Source organism: Macrobrachium nipponense, chromosome 4 (assembly GCF_015104395.2).
Source record: "Macrobrachium nipponense isolate FS-2020 chromosome 4, ASM1510439v2, whole genome shotgun sequence".
Lineage (NCBI taxonomy): Eukaryota > Metazoa > Arthropoda > Malacostraca > Decapoda > Palaemonidae > Macrobrachium > Macrobrachium nipponense.
Window position 1 is genome coordinate 134,136,759 of NC_061100.1, and position 15,165 is coordinate 134,151,923.

The 15,165-nt window shown below is 43.4% G+C and overlaps 1 protein-coding gene across 4 annotated transcripts in view; it reads left to right on the forward strand.

Annotated features, from left to right (window-relative positions):
* LOC135211194 (WD repeat-containing protein 44-like) overlaps window positions 1-15,165 on the forward strand; it is a gene marked incomplete at its 3' end in the record, with an annotated part of 69,520 nt that overhangs the window by 25,198 nt on the left and 29,157 nt on the right. For all 4 annotated transcript variants that reach the window (XM_064244414.1, XM_064244411.1, XM_064244412.1 and 1 more), the window contains 1 exon segment: window positions 6,592-6,750. In XM_064244414.1, the coding sequence (XP_064100484.1) occupies window positions 6,592-6,750 (159 nt within the window).

Here is a 15,165-nt window from a genome sequence, read left to right on the forward strand (position 1 = left end):
TGGATATTCTATCAGCATCTATTATAAATGGACCTTAACAACCTCTCCACTCTGAGTCTGTCTGCGTGCAGACTGACCAGAAGTGGACATGAATGAGAGGATTTTTTAAGGTAAATGACAATAGTTATGGCCAAAACATAGAATTGCTGCAGATACGTGCTAGAGGAATGAGGAAGCTGTCCTCTTCCGATACCTCTGTGAACCACATAGCGGTTTTTTCTTCCCTTTCAGAGGGAAGAATCACCTTTGTATATGTCTGCTATCAAAGAATGCAGTAAAAGGCTATACTCTGTCTCTACAAAGGGAATTGGAGATAGCAGAGGATTAAGATCTTCGGGATCTTATATGATACCTCAATATGATAAGAGTAGGATATCATGTACTTCTAATGGGATCTTTTTTTTGTGGCCACAGATTCCATGTTCCGACAAGATGGAACTGCTCCTCATCAAACTTCTTTGAGAAATTTTTATGAAGGAATTCTTTGTTTCTCTTGGTCCTAAACGACCAAGAAGACAAGTGAATTTTTTTTTTTTTTTTTTTTGAGCATTGGAATCTCGCATCAGATTCTATGGAGACTAGGCAATGAGTTCTTGCCAGCATAAGTAATGTCTGCAAAAGAACTAAAACCCCCTATTCCTGATTCAATGTTTTCAGATAGAGGTTTCGTTGTCCAGGCAGGGTACTTACGTTTTCATCTACAGTAGAATGGTTCAAACGTTTGCCTACAGAGTCTTTGGAATGCGATGACGGCTCTAAATGCTTCCCAGAAGGTGTTCAGAGGGATACAATAAAGAGCTAGAAATCAGGAGTCCTCCCAATTTCAGCTCGGAGTCTCCTTCGACTTCCAGGCTTCTTCCCTTCCTTCGGACAAGGATAGGGAAGATTCTGCAACGAGAAACCCCTTCAACAGGTAAGAAGAGATCTCGTGAGCAAGTTAAGTACTCAAGAAGGATCCTCCTCGGAGGAAGACTCTTATCTCTCGTACTGTTAGATATCCTATCGTATACTGGATGTAGCTGACTACAATCACCTCCCCTTGCCAGAGAGGCCAAAGCTCAAAGTGGAAGAATTTCTTCCACCCTTCTCCAGTCTTGTGATTTACTATTGTGGATGTTCAGGACTTTTCGGACAATGTAGCACCAACCAGGAGCCTTATGCCAAACAGGCGTAAAAAACGCCAGAGGCAGACAGCCCCAAGAACACTATCATTGTCTGATGAGGAGAAAGACCGGGCCTACAACCTGACACAGATGCGCTAGATGCGAACATATCGGACAGATAAGAGTGTCCGATGTGGACATTGCCAGACATCCTCGAGACTCTTCCAAGCTCGAAGCTCCGGCAAGTGGGGAGGAACCAACCAGGCGCGAGGTGCCAGGCAGGCGCGAGGTAACACCAGCCAGCCGCGAAGCTCCAGGCAGGCGCAAGGCGCCAGCCAGGCGCAAGGCGCCAGCCAGGCACAAAGCACCAACCTGGCGCGAGACGCCAGCCAGGCGCAAGCCAGGCTCTAGGCGCGAATCTCCAGCTAAGGCGCGAGGCGTCAACCAGATGCGAGGCGCCAGTCAAGCGAAAGGTACCAGACAAGCACTAGGCTCCAACCAAGAGCGAAGCACCAGCCAGGCGCGAGGTTCCTGCCAGGCTTCAGGCTTCAGATGGGAGAGATCCATTTCAAGAAAGCCTGGTCTTCTTTGAAATATGAAGATCTCCTAAGCACTTCATAAGTGACTTGATTCCTTCAAACAGCTGAGAATTAAAATCGCAGGAAGTGCGCGCTTTTGCAAATTCTTGTTCTTTACATAACAATATGTCATATAAGACATAGTATTAGCTGTGTTGTACGGTAGAGGCAACTCTGTGTTGACTTCTCATTACACAAAGGATGTCAAGTTAACCTATGAGAGATCCTTCTCTTTTGGTTTATACGTTTCTGCGGATACATTACTGGGATAAGGAGCCGACACTGATCCTTAACTTTGAGTTAAAGTTATTTAACTTAGTGAAATTATTGGGGTTTTTGAAAGGAGTGTGGGAATAACTCTTTTCAATTTGAGCGCAAACCCTTGTGTTAGGATCAGGTGATCGGGATCGGTGTTGCGCTCCTTAGTTATGCCAATAGGCATAGATGTATTGTCATAGAAGTGGTCCAGTACCCATTGACAAAGTCCTTTCAGGGTCTGCCGAGTAAGTGGATAAGACCCCATCGGCAGACCCACAAGAACTCTTGGCCATAGATCACATATCTCGCTAAAGTTTCTTGAGGTGATGCAGACTCCTTGGAACAGCCATATGAAGTCTACCACCTATCAGATAGGAACCAAGGTTTATTTATACCTACAACATATGTTGTTTACCTGTCTATTCCATGTTAGCTGTCTCTTACCCTCCACCAAAGGGTGTCAATCAGCTATGTATATATCTGACAGGTAAGTTGATTGTATGAAAATGATATTGTTATGATACAATAAAGTTTCATACATACTTACCTGGCAGATATATACGATTAATGGCCCACCCAGCCTCCCCGCAGGAGACAGGCGGAAGAGAGTAAATATGAATAGAAAACGGGAATGATTCCTAATCCTGCCACCCAGGGCAGGACGGTAGATCACCTGACCTACCTGCAGCGTGTGGCGCAAAATTTGAATTGTCATAACAATATCATTTTTCCCATACTCCTTCAGTTTCTTCTAGCGATTTGCTATTGGAAACTCCAGGAGGGGTTTTGGGTAATTTTATGCATAATTATGCTCCATCATTCCCCGGAGGGAGAGGGGGAGCATCGCCATCTTTGTTCCAGGTGCCAGCTCCCGATGCACAGAGAATGGAAGGAACGTGGGAAGCGTTAGGCCTACCAGGCGTACCAACCTTGGAGGGGTTGCTGTCTCATTATATGGCATCGCGATTCCAGCAGGGCCCGACAGTACGGAATGTTCCTCATCCCCCTGGCCTGCACTTTATGGGAGCTAATGCCACGGCAACGTCAACAACATCAATGTTTCCGGCGATGCAGAACGTTGGAGGTAGTTTTGCTGCACGTGCAGGGCTGCCAGCAGCAGCCGCTAAGTCTCTCCCTTCAAGATTGGTGACGTCACAACTTGCTTCACACACTGACGTGGCAGACATGATGACGTCACAGCTTACTGCTTCTCTATCTACTTCGTTGCCTCCTGAGCCAAATACTCTTTCTGACTCGTTGGTACACACAGTCATGAAGAAGTTACAAGATCTAGAGGAGAAGATAGTTAAGAAAGACAAAAAGAAAAGGCGTGAATCTTCGTCGTCTTCTTCATCCTCCAGCTCAGCATCATCGCAAAGTTCGATGACGTCACTGCGCGTACCAGTCAAGCGTTGGAGGATATGGGACTTCGTGACTGATCTTCGGGCCAAGAGGAGAAGAGTGATTTCTTCTTCATCTTCGAGCCAGGACTGTCACATCCCAGTCAGCAACAAAGTAAAGAAGTCAGTGGCTGGTAAGCTTAACGCTAACGGACGAAGCCGTTTACAAGCGTCCGAAAGAGCGAAAGCGTCGACGGTCGTTGGGCTAGCGGCCACCGCGGAGATGCCAGCAGAGACGACAAAGAGTCTAAGAGAGACTGCACTGCCGTTGGTAAAATCAACGATGAGTGGGAAGAGTTCAACAAGGAATAAAAAACAAATACCGGTTTCGCCTGTAAGACCTTTTAAAATACGGACAAAGGATGAGGGATCAAGGCCGAAGTCCCCAACGGTCGTTGAAGACGATATTAATAGAGATGGAGAGGAAATCAGTACGGTTTCGAGAGAGCCTTCATCTTGGAGATATAGGCGGGATTCTCGCTCTAGATTTGCGAGCAGAGAAGGAGTTGGGTGGTCTCGTTCTCCTTCTGACTATTCGAGATCGAGCCGTCGGCAGCCATCAGAGATCAAAGATGCCGCGGTCGTAGGGTCGGACGACCATGACGCACCCAGACGTTTGTCAGCAGATGGGAGTGAGATAGTGTCTCCCGTGGCTGAATGCAGTATGTTAGAACCGGAGGAAGGAGAAAACCAAGAGTTTCTGGCTTCGTATGCGGAGGTGATTGATTTGATTCGTCAATTCGATAAACCGTTTCGGGTGGGGAGCACGGAGACCCCTGCCAGTATGCTTCCTACGGGGATTGACATGGTGTTTTGATTGAAAAAGGATACAAAGGTGTCGTATGAATTACCTTGTTCAAGTCATGTGGAGTCCGTTTTACAACACATAAATGCACGGATTGCTGGATGGAATAATTCCTTAAGATTGAATAGATCATTTAAGTTTATTTCCCCCACAATGATGAAACATAGGAAATATTATACGACACCAATGGTTCCTTTGCTATCTAGACAAACTAACCCAAATGTGGATTAACCTTGGATCAAGTTAAGATGGAATGCCCTTTGATGACTTGCCAGGAGGCTGCTACTTTGGAAGCAACAGCTTCTTCTGTCTTTCAGACTGCTTCTTGGTTAGATCTTTGGTCAACAGCAGTGGCGAAAATTGTATTCTCAGAAGTAACGAGAAAAGTAGTGGATGAGTCAATGATTATCAGATTGCTACAATCAGGTTCCAAAGCAATTGCGTACTTGACAAATTTAAGTGCCAATGTTTGGGCAAATATCCTGTTGATGAGGAGAGAGGCAGCTTTGGCTAGATTAAGCCGCACTGTTGATTTGGATTCCCTGCTAGCAATGCGGAATGGGGATACCCTAGTCTCTCAATTGCTGTTGCCAGAGGGCATACTGGAAGAGGCTATAGATAGGAGAAGGATGGACACTAACGACAGATTAGTACAGCAGGCATTTAGAAAAACATCTGGAAGTCAAGCTAATCCTATTGAGGTAAGGCAGCAGCAAATACCTTGTAAGAGGCCAGTGAGACATAACATCTCTAATAGAGCAACAAGACCCTCTTCCCCTAAGAAGTTAGCTCATCGGCCCTTTCACAATAGAAACAACAGAGGAAGCGGGATTAGGGGAAGAGGGAGAGGTTTAAGATGATAGGATGGGTGCCTCTCATCACTCAGCCACACCAGTGGGGGGTTGCCTGGAAAATCACTGGAAGGTGTGGCAGGAATTTGGAGCAGAGCAGTGGGTGGTGGATGTTCTCAGAGTCTGTTACTTGATTCCGTTCGAAGTAATCCCACTCCTGACAGAATAACCATTACCGCACCTCGCTTATGATTCTTGTTGGCCCTAGCCTCAACCAAAATGGTGGGGGAACTGCATGGTCTGTCATATGTGGTAAAGTATTCGAAAGGTTGGAAGTTAATGGTATTCGAGTTTGTTCCAAAATTCGTAGCCAAAACTCAAAACCCATCAGTAGTGGACGGTAGATTTGACTCCTTTTCCATACCTTCTCTGGCAAAATTCGTAGACAATGACAAAGAAAAAGTGCATCTCAGGCCGGGGTGCTGGAGGCTGTTTGTAAGTACAGGACGGAACAAAAAGGAAGTGTCTAGGAATATAATATCGTTTTGGCTGAGAGAAACGATCAGGAATGCATACATGACAGAAGACGGTCAAATAGTCGGGAAAGGGATAGAGCTCATGACATTGGGCTTGAGCGCTTCTTTGGCATTCAAGAAGAATATGTCTGTGGAGAGAATTCTGAAAGCTGGTATTTGGCAGCGCCAAACAATTTTCCCTTCTTTTTATTTAAATGATGTTGCCTATAGATCCTTGGACACTTTTTCCTTGAGTCCAGTGGTGGCGGCCCAGCAAGTGGTATAGCTCATCCGGTACCCCTGGTGGGTCAGTTTGTGTCTAGTCTAAGATGAAGGTATGAAAGTAGAATGAATGAGATAACTGGTCTTTCTTCTTTACTTTCTTTCTACTCCTTTACTTGCGGCAGTATGAAGGAGAGTACCATCATGAGGTGGAACAGACTAGATGCAGGTGAGGTGGTCAGCCATACTGTAAAGATAATCTAGTGTATCGTATACTTTTCAGTAGCAACACACTCCTCTCAGTAATAGAGAAAGAGAGAGGTGATAATAGATCCAGATACAAGGGACAGGAGTGGTTTAGGAACATGGAGAGTTCTCCATCTTCCTTAAGGTAATAAACCATGGCATCGTACGAGCACCCAGAGAGGGAAACCAATAGATTCTCATATATCTTTGGTTCAAGGGTTAATTGTCCATTGTCTTAGAATACACCTACTACTATTCGGAAATGGATAAAGGTGGCAAACTCCCAGTCAGTTATAAAGACTTACCTCCCACCAATAAGTAAGTCTATCTTAATGTTAAGACCAAAGGTTTGTTCCGTATATGAACAAATGACAAATTTTTAACCAATTTGTATTTTTCATAACTAACAAACCTGAGGTCTTAACAGATAAAGGCCCACCTCTAACCACCCCTCTAGCAGTCTAAACTGGGTTGGAAGAGTAACTGGCTGGTCACAGAACGCCGAGGGCATTCTGGATGTTAACACCTCAGGTTTGTTAGTTATGAAAAATACAAATTGGTTAAAAATTTGTCATTTTTATGTGGCTTTTATATTCATATGTTTATAAGCATGTCAGCGAAGAAATACTCGATCAAGAACTTAAATGAAATATCATGGATGTTTGTTTTTCAGCTAACTAAAGAACAAAAGGGGACTGAAGATGCGAAGCTTGAAATATCTCCTGCTGGATTGGAGAAAGAGGAACAGGGTAGCTTAAGTGGAATAAGTGTTGGAAAACACGATGTTGAAGAATCAAGTAGCGCATGTAGTGGTTCACTTTTGGGCAACTTGGTAAGTTTATCTTGAATTTTGACTTATGTTCTTTTCTCCAGTTTTGGCTTTATTGCAATATGAGAGACTGCTGTTGCTCAGTAATTGTAGTTAACTATAAACACTATCTTAGGATTGTTTATTTTTTTTTTAAATGAAACTAGTCTGAAAACAGGTTATTTTTGGTACAAGGTTGGTCAATTCTTATGGCTCATTTTTGAGGAGCTAGCATTTGTACTAAAAAATGCCATCTAAGTAACAGAAATGGCTGAAAAATTTGAATTTGCATAAACCAAAAATTTGTAATTAAATCTGCCTTGTAAATTAGTCATCAGTGCCTTAAATAACTCACATTCAAGGTTAGCTATTTTCCTCAAATAACTCATTATCATTTGTTACTCCACAAATCATTACAGTACTACTTAGAAATAGCCGTTCCCTCAAATGACTCATTAATTTTCTGTTACTCCACAAACAATTACGGTACTTAAGATTAGTAACTTTTTTTTATGTGCCATGAATATTTCAAGAGAGCAGTCAACCAGCACTTTATTTGCTGGTGGATTCCAAAGGTCTCTTATATCAGTTGGAATCATTGTTTTGTGGACCCCAAGACTTAACAGCAATATTCTAAATAATTTTTTCATATTTGTACATGTCTTCTCTGTAAACTTCCACAGCTTACAGGCTATTTCACTTTTGTAATCCATATTGTTTAGATATCTGTCAATGTATTTGTTCACCTTGTTAATTCCTCACAGGATCCCAAAAAGAGGTGGTGAGATGATTCCTCACATAGCTCTACCATGGACTGTCCCCATGTGGGAAGTTTGGATTCTTATCTTAGGAGTTAGGCCTTCTCTTCTTCTGTAAATTTCTTGTATGCACTCCTTTGAAGAGAAGCAGTAGCTCCACTATTTAAAAAAAAACAAAAAAAACACAGGATTTGACATTAGAATTTTTTTTTTTTTTGTGGGGCCACTTGCTGTTAGTCCTCAAGCACCTGTGCTTTCTCCAACAAAAAGACATAAGAAGTTTTGATGGGTGTTTCTGTCACAGATCAGCCAAGTAATGGTGGGGCTTGGCCTGCTCATGCCACTGTAACCACATCTATAAAAAAGGGGTGTAAGGTAATCTTCAAGGTGGCCACAGTAAGGCATGATAAAGAGGGCTCCCTCTTGACTTGAATTTATTTGTATTTCATCATTGTACCAACAATGGCTTAGACCAACTATGAGAAATTCTTGATTTTATTCTGTCTGTTTTACAGAGCCCTAGTTAGGCCATATTGATATCTCCTTAGAGGAGTGACAGTGGCAACCAAAAGTAAGTTGTTCATACGCGAACAAACCTTCAGTCTTAACAATAGGATAATTTCTAGCGCCTAGGTGGATCTGGTTAAAAACAGATGAAAGCAAGTAATCTTGTGATATCTGGCAACGCATGCATAGATCGGGTGAAGGATGGTCGAAGACCATTCACCTACGATCATGCATCAGTCTTTCTTTGCCCGCCTGGGCGAGAATCATGTTTACCTCTCTTGGCCTTTACCCGGTTCATTGCCCGTTTCGCTTGTGTTTAGTGTGTGTGTGTGTTTGGCAGATATTATGGCTGCTTCTGCTCATTCTCGGCCTTGTCAACGTGTGTGCCCCGGAATTCCAGGTTTTCCGTGTTCTCGTTTTTGTCTTCGGCAGCGGCTGACCCCCACATCGTGCAGTAGGTGCCGTTCTAATTTTTCCATTAGCACTTGTGTCGCTCATCTGACAGGAACTTGACGCTCAAGGCAGTTTTCCTTCTGGCCTTGGCATCTTCCAAAAGGGTAGGAGAGCTCCACGATCCGAGCTATGAGGTGAAGCACGCCAGGGGCTGGGGGTCGTTGTCCTTCGAATTTGTCCCGGAATTCGTGGCCAAGACCCAAAATCCCTCTGTTCACGATGACAGGTTCACTTCGTTTTCCATTCCATCACTGAATGACTTGTGGGTGGTGATGCTCAAGAGCGTTTGTTGTGCCCTGTCCGGGCCTTGCGTTGCTTTCTTAAAAGGACTTGGCCCCTTGGACCAGGCTGCCACAGACTTATTGTTAGCACAGGCCATACAAGAGAGAGGTGCCTAGGGATACTATCTCTTTTTGGATACAGGAAGCCATCAGACAGGCATACATGTCTCTTGATGATTCCACCACCACGTCTGTGCAGGCTAGAGCGCATGACATTAGGGGTATTGGTCCCTCTCTGGCTTTCAAAAAGAATTTGGCTGTACATAGAGGGCTGAGCACTGGTACTTGGTTACGCCATTTCACATTCACCTCTTTGTATCTTAAGGATGTTGCCCACAGATCTGCGGACAAGTTTTCCCTGGGTACTGGGGTGGCTGCCCAACAGGTTGCGTACTCATAGTTGCCCCTAACAGGGCACTTTTGTATCTTTCCTAAGATGATTATGTGGATAAGAGAATGAGTGAGTTGGCTGGTCTCCTTCTTTCTCTTGTACCTTTCCTTCTTCCTTCGGGCGGTTTAAGGAATAGACACGTCATTCGCTGGACTGGTCTGATACAATGAGTAAGGGAATCATACTGAGTGTGGTCACTTATGATGCAAATGTCAAACCCTCTATTCGGTAGCATATGCTCCACTCCTAGGCAAGGAGGAGTTGAGAGTAGTACAAACCCTGGTGTGTCGGTTTGCTATTAGACAGTCAAAGTTTCTCTTTGGTTCTCTATACAATGGTTCTCCCATATATCATTGTACATCACTCAGGGTCTGAGTGGTTAGATATTAATTTATCTAGCTTCTCAACAGGCTTCAGTCCCTCACCAGAAGTCATTTCTTCTGGAAGCTGGACTGGTGGGTCTATGATGTCTTGTACCTCCCTCCAAGTTACGACATCCTGAGTTGGGAAAGACTGATGCCTGATCATAGGTGAATGATCTTCGACCATCCTTCACTGTGATCTACGCATGCGTTGCCCGATATCACAAGATTCCTTGCTTTTATCTGTTTTTTAACTGGATCCAGCTAGGTGCTAGAAATTATCCTCTTGTTAAGACCTCAGGTTTGTAACTATGAAAAATACAAATTGTCTTAGAAAATTTATTGTTTTTCTTACATGAAAACTTTTTTGATATCCAGAAAGCAAATGATACAGCACAGGGCCCTATCAGTCTTTAGCATCTGATGCCAGGCTTGATAAGAGGTTAAAAGAGGCAACCATGCCCTGTTAAAGTACTTGACCTGTATGCAAGCACTTCCAGGTGGTGATGGACTATCCTTTTTATCTTTTGGCTGTGACACAGTCTGGATGGGACATGGTAGATTGTCATGGCTTTATGTTCGGATTCTTTTGTGAGAGTGCCAGTCATCTGAGACAAAACTTTCTATGAAAACTGCTAATCTGCTTACTGAAAATGAAAGTTTAAGTTGTTGTTGGAACAACCCACAGATTATGATTTATATTTTCCTATTGTTCCCACACAATATTCAAGCCATCGGTCCTTTACATTAGGAATCACTGTCAGCGAAGTTGGAAACAGCCCTTAGGATTTTATAGCAAGGCCCCTAGGATTTTATACCCCTCGGGAGGGGGAATCTCCGCCCCTCCCGAGCTTATGTATCCACTTCGCTTTCAGCCACCGTCAGGTGATGACACGTTTACTTCACTTTGGGCTTTCACGGTGAGATCTTTCCTTCCTTTTGTGATTAGTGTATGATGGTTTTTTATTTGCTGTTGAATTTGGTGTATTTCAACTATGCAAACCCATAATTTTACTGTGCTGGCTTCTAGCATGCAAACCCATAATTTTACTGTGCTGGCATGTATGCCTGGTTGTTGGCAGCAAGAAATGTGATAATTAGAGATACAATGTGGATATCGATCCTCATGCCCCCTACAGAGAATAGGATTGCAATTCTGCATTATCTTGTGATTAGTGTTGTTCTTGAACCCCTGTGCATGGGTAGGATTCCGGGGAGAGAATGTTCTTTGAGGAGTGGAGCCGAAACCTCGTCTGAGCGTTACACCCCAGACTCCCTTGGTGCCAGGCCATTCGTCCTCGTTTGTGTCTAGCATCAATTTCCAGATTTGCTGAAGGTGATTCCTAATGGAAAGGACCTCAGGTTTGTATAGTTAGGAAAAATACAATTTACTTTAAAAAATTTGGATTTTGTACATGCAACTTCCCCGGCAGATATATACTTAGCTTATGTCTCTGACGTCCGACAGAAATTCGAATTTCGCGGCACACGCTGCAGGTAGGTCAGGTGATCTACCCCCCTGCCGCTGGGTGGCAGGAATAGGAACCGTTCCCGTTCTAGAACCAGATTTTCTCTGTCGCGGTAGTGTCAACATATGTTGTTGCTACCTCCTGACTTGATTTTCGTTTTTCATCGCCATCGATCTTCTAGAGGGCTTGTCTTTTGCAGGGAAGTACTGGGTCTTTGGTTCGGCATACGCTTTTATTAACTTTTTAATGAATTTGGCTTCGAAAATTTCGAAGAATATATGACGTGTAACTACCGAAATTTTCGGTAGACACTCACATAGTTTGCAAGAAAGGGAAATATTAATATTTATTCATTAATATGTGTAATAAGTGTTAGAATTGATTGAGGAAATATACTGACTTCCTACTTTAGGGAGTCAGTAAAGCATGTAACTAGATACGTTTCTTTTAAAAGTTTTTTAGAAACTCGTACTAACGAGCAATTAGAGTATTAACAGTACTAGTAGTGTTGCAGTCTCATCACCTTCTTACTTCGCAGAAACTTCAAATTCATAATTGCAATTTGAAGACAAGGATTGTGGCTCAAAATGCGAGCTATTGAAAGGTAAGAAGTGATTACTATGTTCCCCATTGCAGTGGAGGGTGCGTCTGATCGGCTCTGTCTCGCTCCCACCCAGGCCTAGACCTCTTTCAAGCTCCCAGCCCAGGGGAGAAGGAATGTCGAAAGCCGTAAGGGGGTTTCAGAGAATCCCCACCGGTCAGGCGTCCCCTCGGCAGGTTCTGTAGAGCTCCCAGACTGCCAAGGATAGCCATTGAAAAGGCAATCCTTAAACAAAGTGCGTCTCTTCATCTTACATCCGAAAAGACGAAGAATGTATAAGTTTTGATGATCTAGCGCGTTCTCTGAAAACTAAGAGAACACTGAGCAAGAGCCAGCCAAGCAGCGAGCCGCGTTCCAGAAAACAGACTAGCGCGAGCCGCGTTCCTACAACCAAACGCGAGCCGCGTTCTAGCAACTGAGCGCGAGCCGCGTTCTAGAAAATTTTTTCTTGGCGCAAGGCGCCTTCAAAGAGACGAAGCGCCAGCCTGGCGCAAATTGCAACAGAAAAACAGACGGCTAGAGCAAGGAGCCTTATAGTACAGTGGCAATCAGAACGATCCTTCCATTGAACGTTTCCGGGCAAGAGGCTCTTTCTAAAAGGGGTCTAGTAGGCGCTAATCGTAACTATCAGGCGCACGGGACCTTCCACACAAGCGAACGTTCCACGAGCGAGTCTCCTTTCTAGCGTGCGGAACATTACAGGCGCGCGGAACTATCCAGGCGCTAGGCGCAAGGAGCCAGGCGCCAGAATATTCCAAATCTTCTTAAGAGAGAGAGGTCAGTCGCGAGGCTCCTCTTTGAGTAATGCGGACACACTCCTCTTCCATTCATGCTCTTCCCTCGTTATGAAGAGGCAAGCGCTTTGGGAGTTTTTCTTATAGAATCTCATCGACGTTTGGGTATGATGGCGGATAGGAAATATCTACTTCCTTCCGTAAACCCTACAGACGAACAGGAATTCTGTCTCTTCCGCGATTTATGAGGAAATCACGAAGATTTAAAGAGTTCCTGGATTAACTTCCTTCCTTAAGGAGAATATATATACTCTTTCTATCATTCTATTAACGAAAGAACGAAGACAGTAAAAATTTTTTCCTTTATCTGCCTCGGCAGGGAAAGAAGTAGTTAGTATCTGCTGTATGAGAATAGCGATACGGGCAAATCACACATACCGTAGTTACTTCTTTGTAGAGCAAAACTCAATTATCAGTATCCTTCCAGGAATTTCCTAGGAAGGACTACGCTTAAAGGGATTGTTAAGACAACACCTACTTAGCTTCTAGATTTATCGAAGTCTTGTTTCGCTTAAATATGCATTTAATAAGAACTTCCTGAAGTTCGATAATTTTATAAGATTCCTTTATTTAATGGAGTAGCTGGCAACTCTGAAGAGTAATGGCCAGACGGCTAACGGAGACTGCTATCGCGCCTTAGAGACCAACGCAGTAACATGTAGGTGTCGGTCATGAGTGGTTGGTTACATGTCTCTCTCCTGCGGGATGGAATAACTAACCGTGTCTCTCCCCTACAATCGCGGTTTTTAGCCTCGGATTGAGGGGATAGTTAAGCAAACATAATAAAATATTGTCTGCCTTTTGCTAAGAAGCTTTCAATAAGAAAGATATTACAACCTTTCAATGCTGTTTACCGTAGGTAAACATTATTAAAGGATTCTAACACAGCGGACTCTATATTATGGGGATGATGCTCTCATGCTTACGAAAGCATGGCTTATTAGAGTACATGCTTAGTGAGAAGATGAATGTAGTAGAAGAGAATTCACTTTAAGACTACGGTAATGGTCAAGTCTTATGCGCATACCGAGGTTAACTACAGAATTCCTAGTATCCTTACAAAGGTTTCCTAGATTAATGCTGTTTACCACAATGTGACAGTATTATAAAGGATCTAATACGGCAGAGCACGAAATAATATAATTCTCTCATCCTTTCGAGAAACGCACACAACCTTTTTAGAATCGGATATTGCTCAAGAGAGATGGGTGGAGTCGGATGGGAAACATTCTCTTAGTGGCAGAAGTTGTTTCCTGATGGACTATACTAGGTATATAAAAGTTTTTTCCTACTAAGAACGGAATTAACACGTGAAGGATGTCGGGTACCATAAGGGCACAGATGTTTCTGGCACATAACCTTAAAAGAACTAGAAGGAAGCGCCAGCCTGGCGCAAAGCGTCAGAAGCGCCAGCCTGGCGCAATGCGCCAGAATACCATCCAAGATATTTTCTCGTTTTAGCGAGTTATTAACCTAAGAGTCCAGTAGTGGTTGGTTTGGTGTTTTGCTTCTCACCTCGGTGGTCGCGGGTTCGATTCTCGGCCATTCCATTGAGGAGTGAGAGATGTGGATTTCTGGTGATAGAAGTTTCACTCTCGACGTGGTTCGGAAGTCACGTAAAAACACCTACAAACAAACAAACAAAACCAGTAGCCTCTCGGAGGCTCGGTAACGGCAAGATTCGTTCCTGATTTCGTTACCATTTAATCGGAAAGGGGTCGCTTACAAGGAATGATGAAATTATTTTTTTTTAATCACTTAGGCCAATTCCACGACTCTCTCATATCGCAAAGAGCATCGAGAATCTCTTTTTTCGCCCCTGTTCGCGTTAACAAAAGAGAACCTATTTGGGAACAGACACAGAACGTAACGATCCTTAAAGGTTCGATGCAAGATTTTGCATGTCCTGAGAACCTTCTCGATCGAAGATAATAACTGTTAACGTATGTCTAACATTTATTGAAAAGAGTTTTGAGAACCTGCGGAAAGTCTTCATAGATCTCTTCGCAAGGTAGAAGGAACAGGCTTCCTATAGACTGCTTCCTTTCCTCGAACCAAGAGAGGTAGCAATATACGACATCTTTAATTTAAAGAAGGGGAATAAACTTTAGTCTTTTTTCCCCTAGTTATAAATTCTTAACAGATATTAAGATAAATGGGCGTCAAAGGAAGAGAGGATGAATGCCTCATTTTGGCCTTAGAGAGGTTGGATTCACAGAAGTCACGTTCTTCTCACAGCATGTTTCGTAAGGCTTTTCCAAGAGTATCTGGATATTCTATCAGAATCTATTATAAATAGACCTGAAAAACCTCTCCACTCTGAGTCTTTCCACGTGCAGACTGACCAGAAGTGGACATGAATGAGAGGATTTTTCAAGGTAAATGACAATAGTCATGGCTAAGACATAGAATTGCTGCAGATCGTGCTAGATGGAATGAGGAAACTGTCCTCTTCCGATACCTCTGTGAACCACATAGCGAGGTTTTTTTCTTCACTTTCAGAGGGAAGAAATCACCTATGTATATATCTGCTATCAAAGAACGCAGTAAAAGGCTATACTCTGTCTCTACAAGGGGGAATTAGAGATAACAGAGGATTAAGATCTTCGGGATCTATACGATACCGCAATACGACAAGAGTAGGATATCATGTACTTCGAATGGAATTTTTTTTTTTTGTGGCCACAGATTCCGTGTTCCGACAAAATGGAACTGCTCCTCATCAAACTTCTTTGAGGAAGTTTATGAAGGAATTCTTTGTTTCTCTGGCCCTAAACGACCAAGAAGACAAGTGAATTTTTTGTGCATTGGAATCTCGCATCA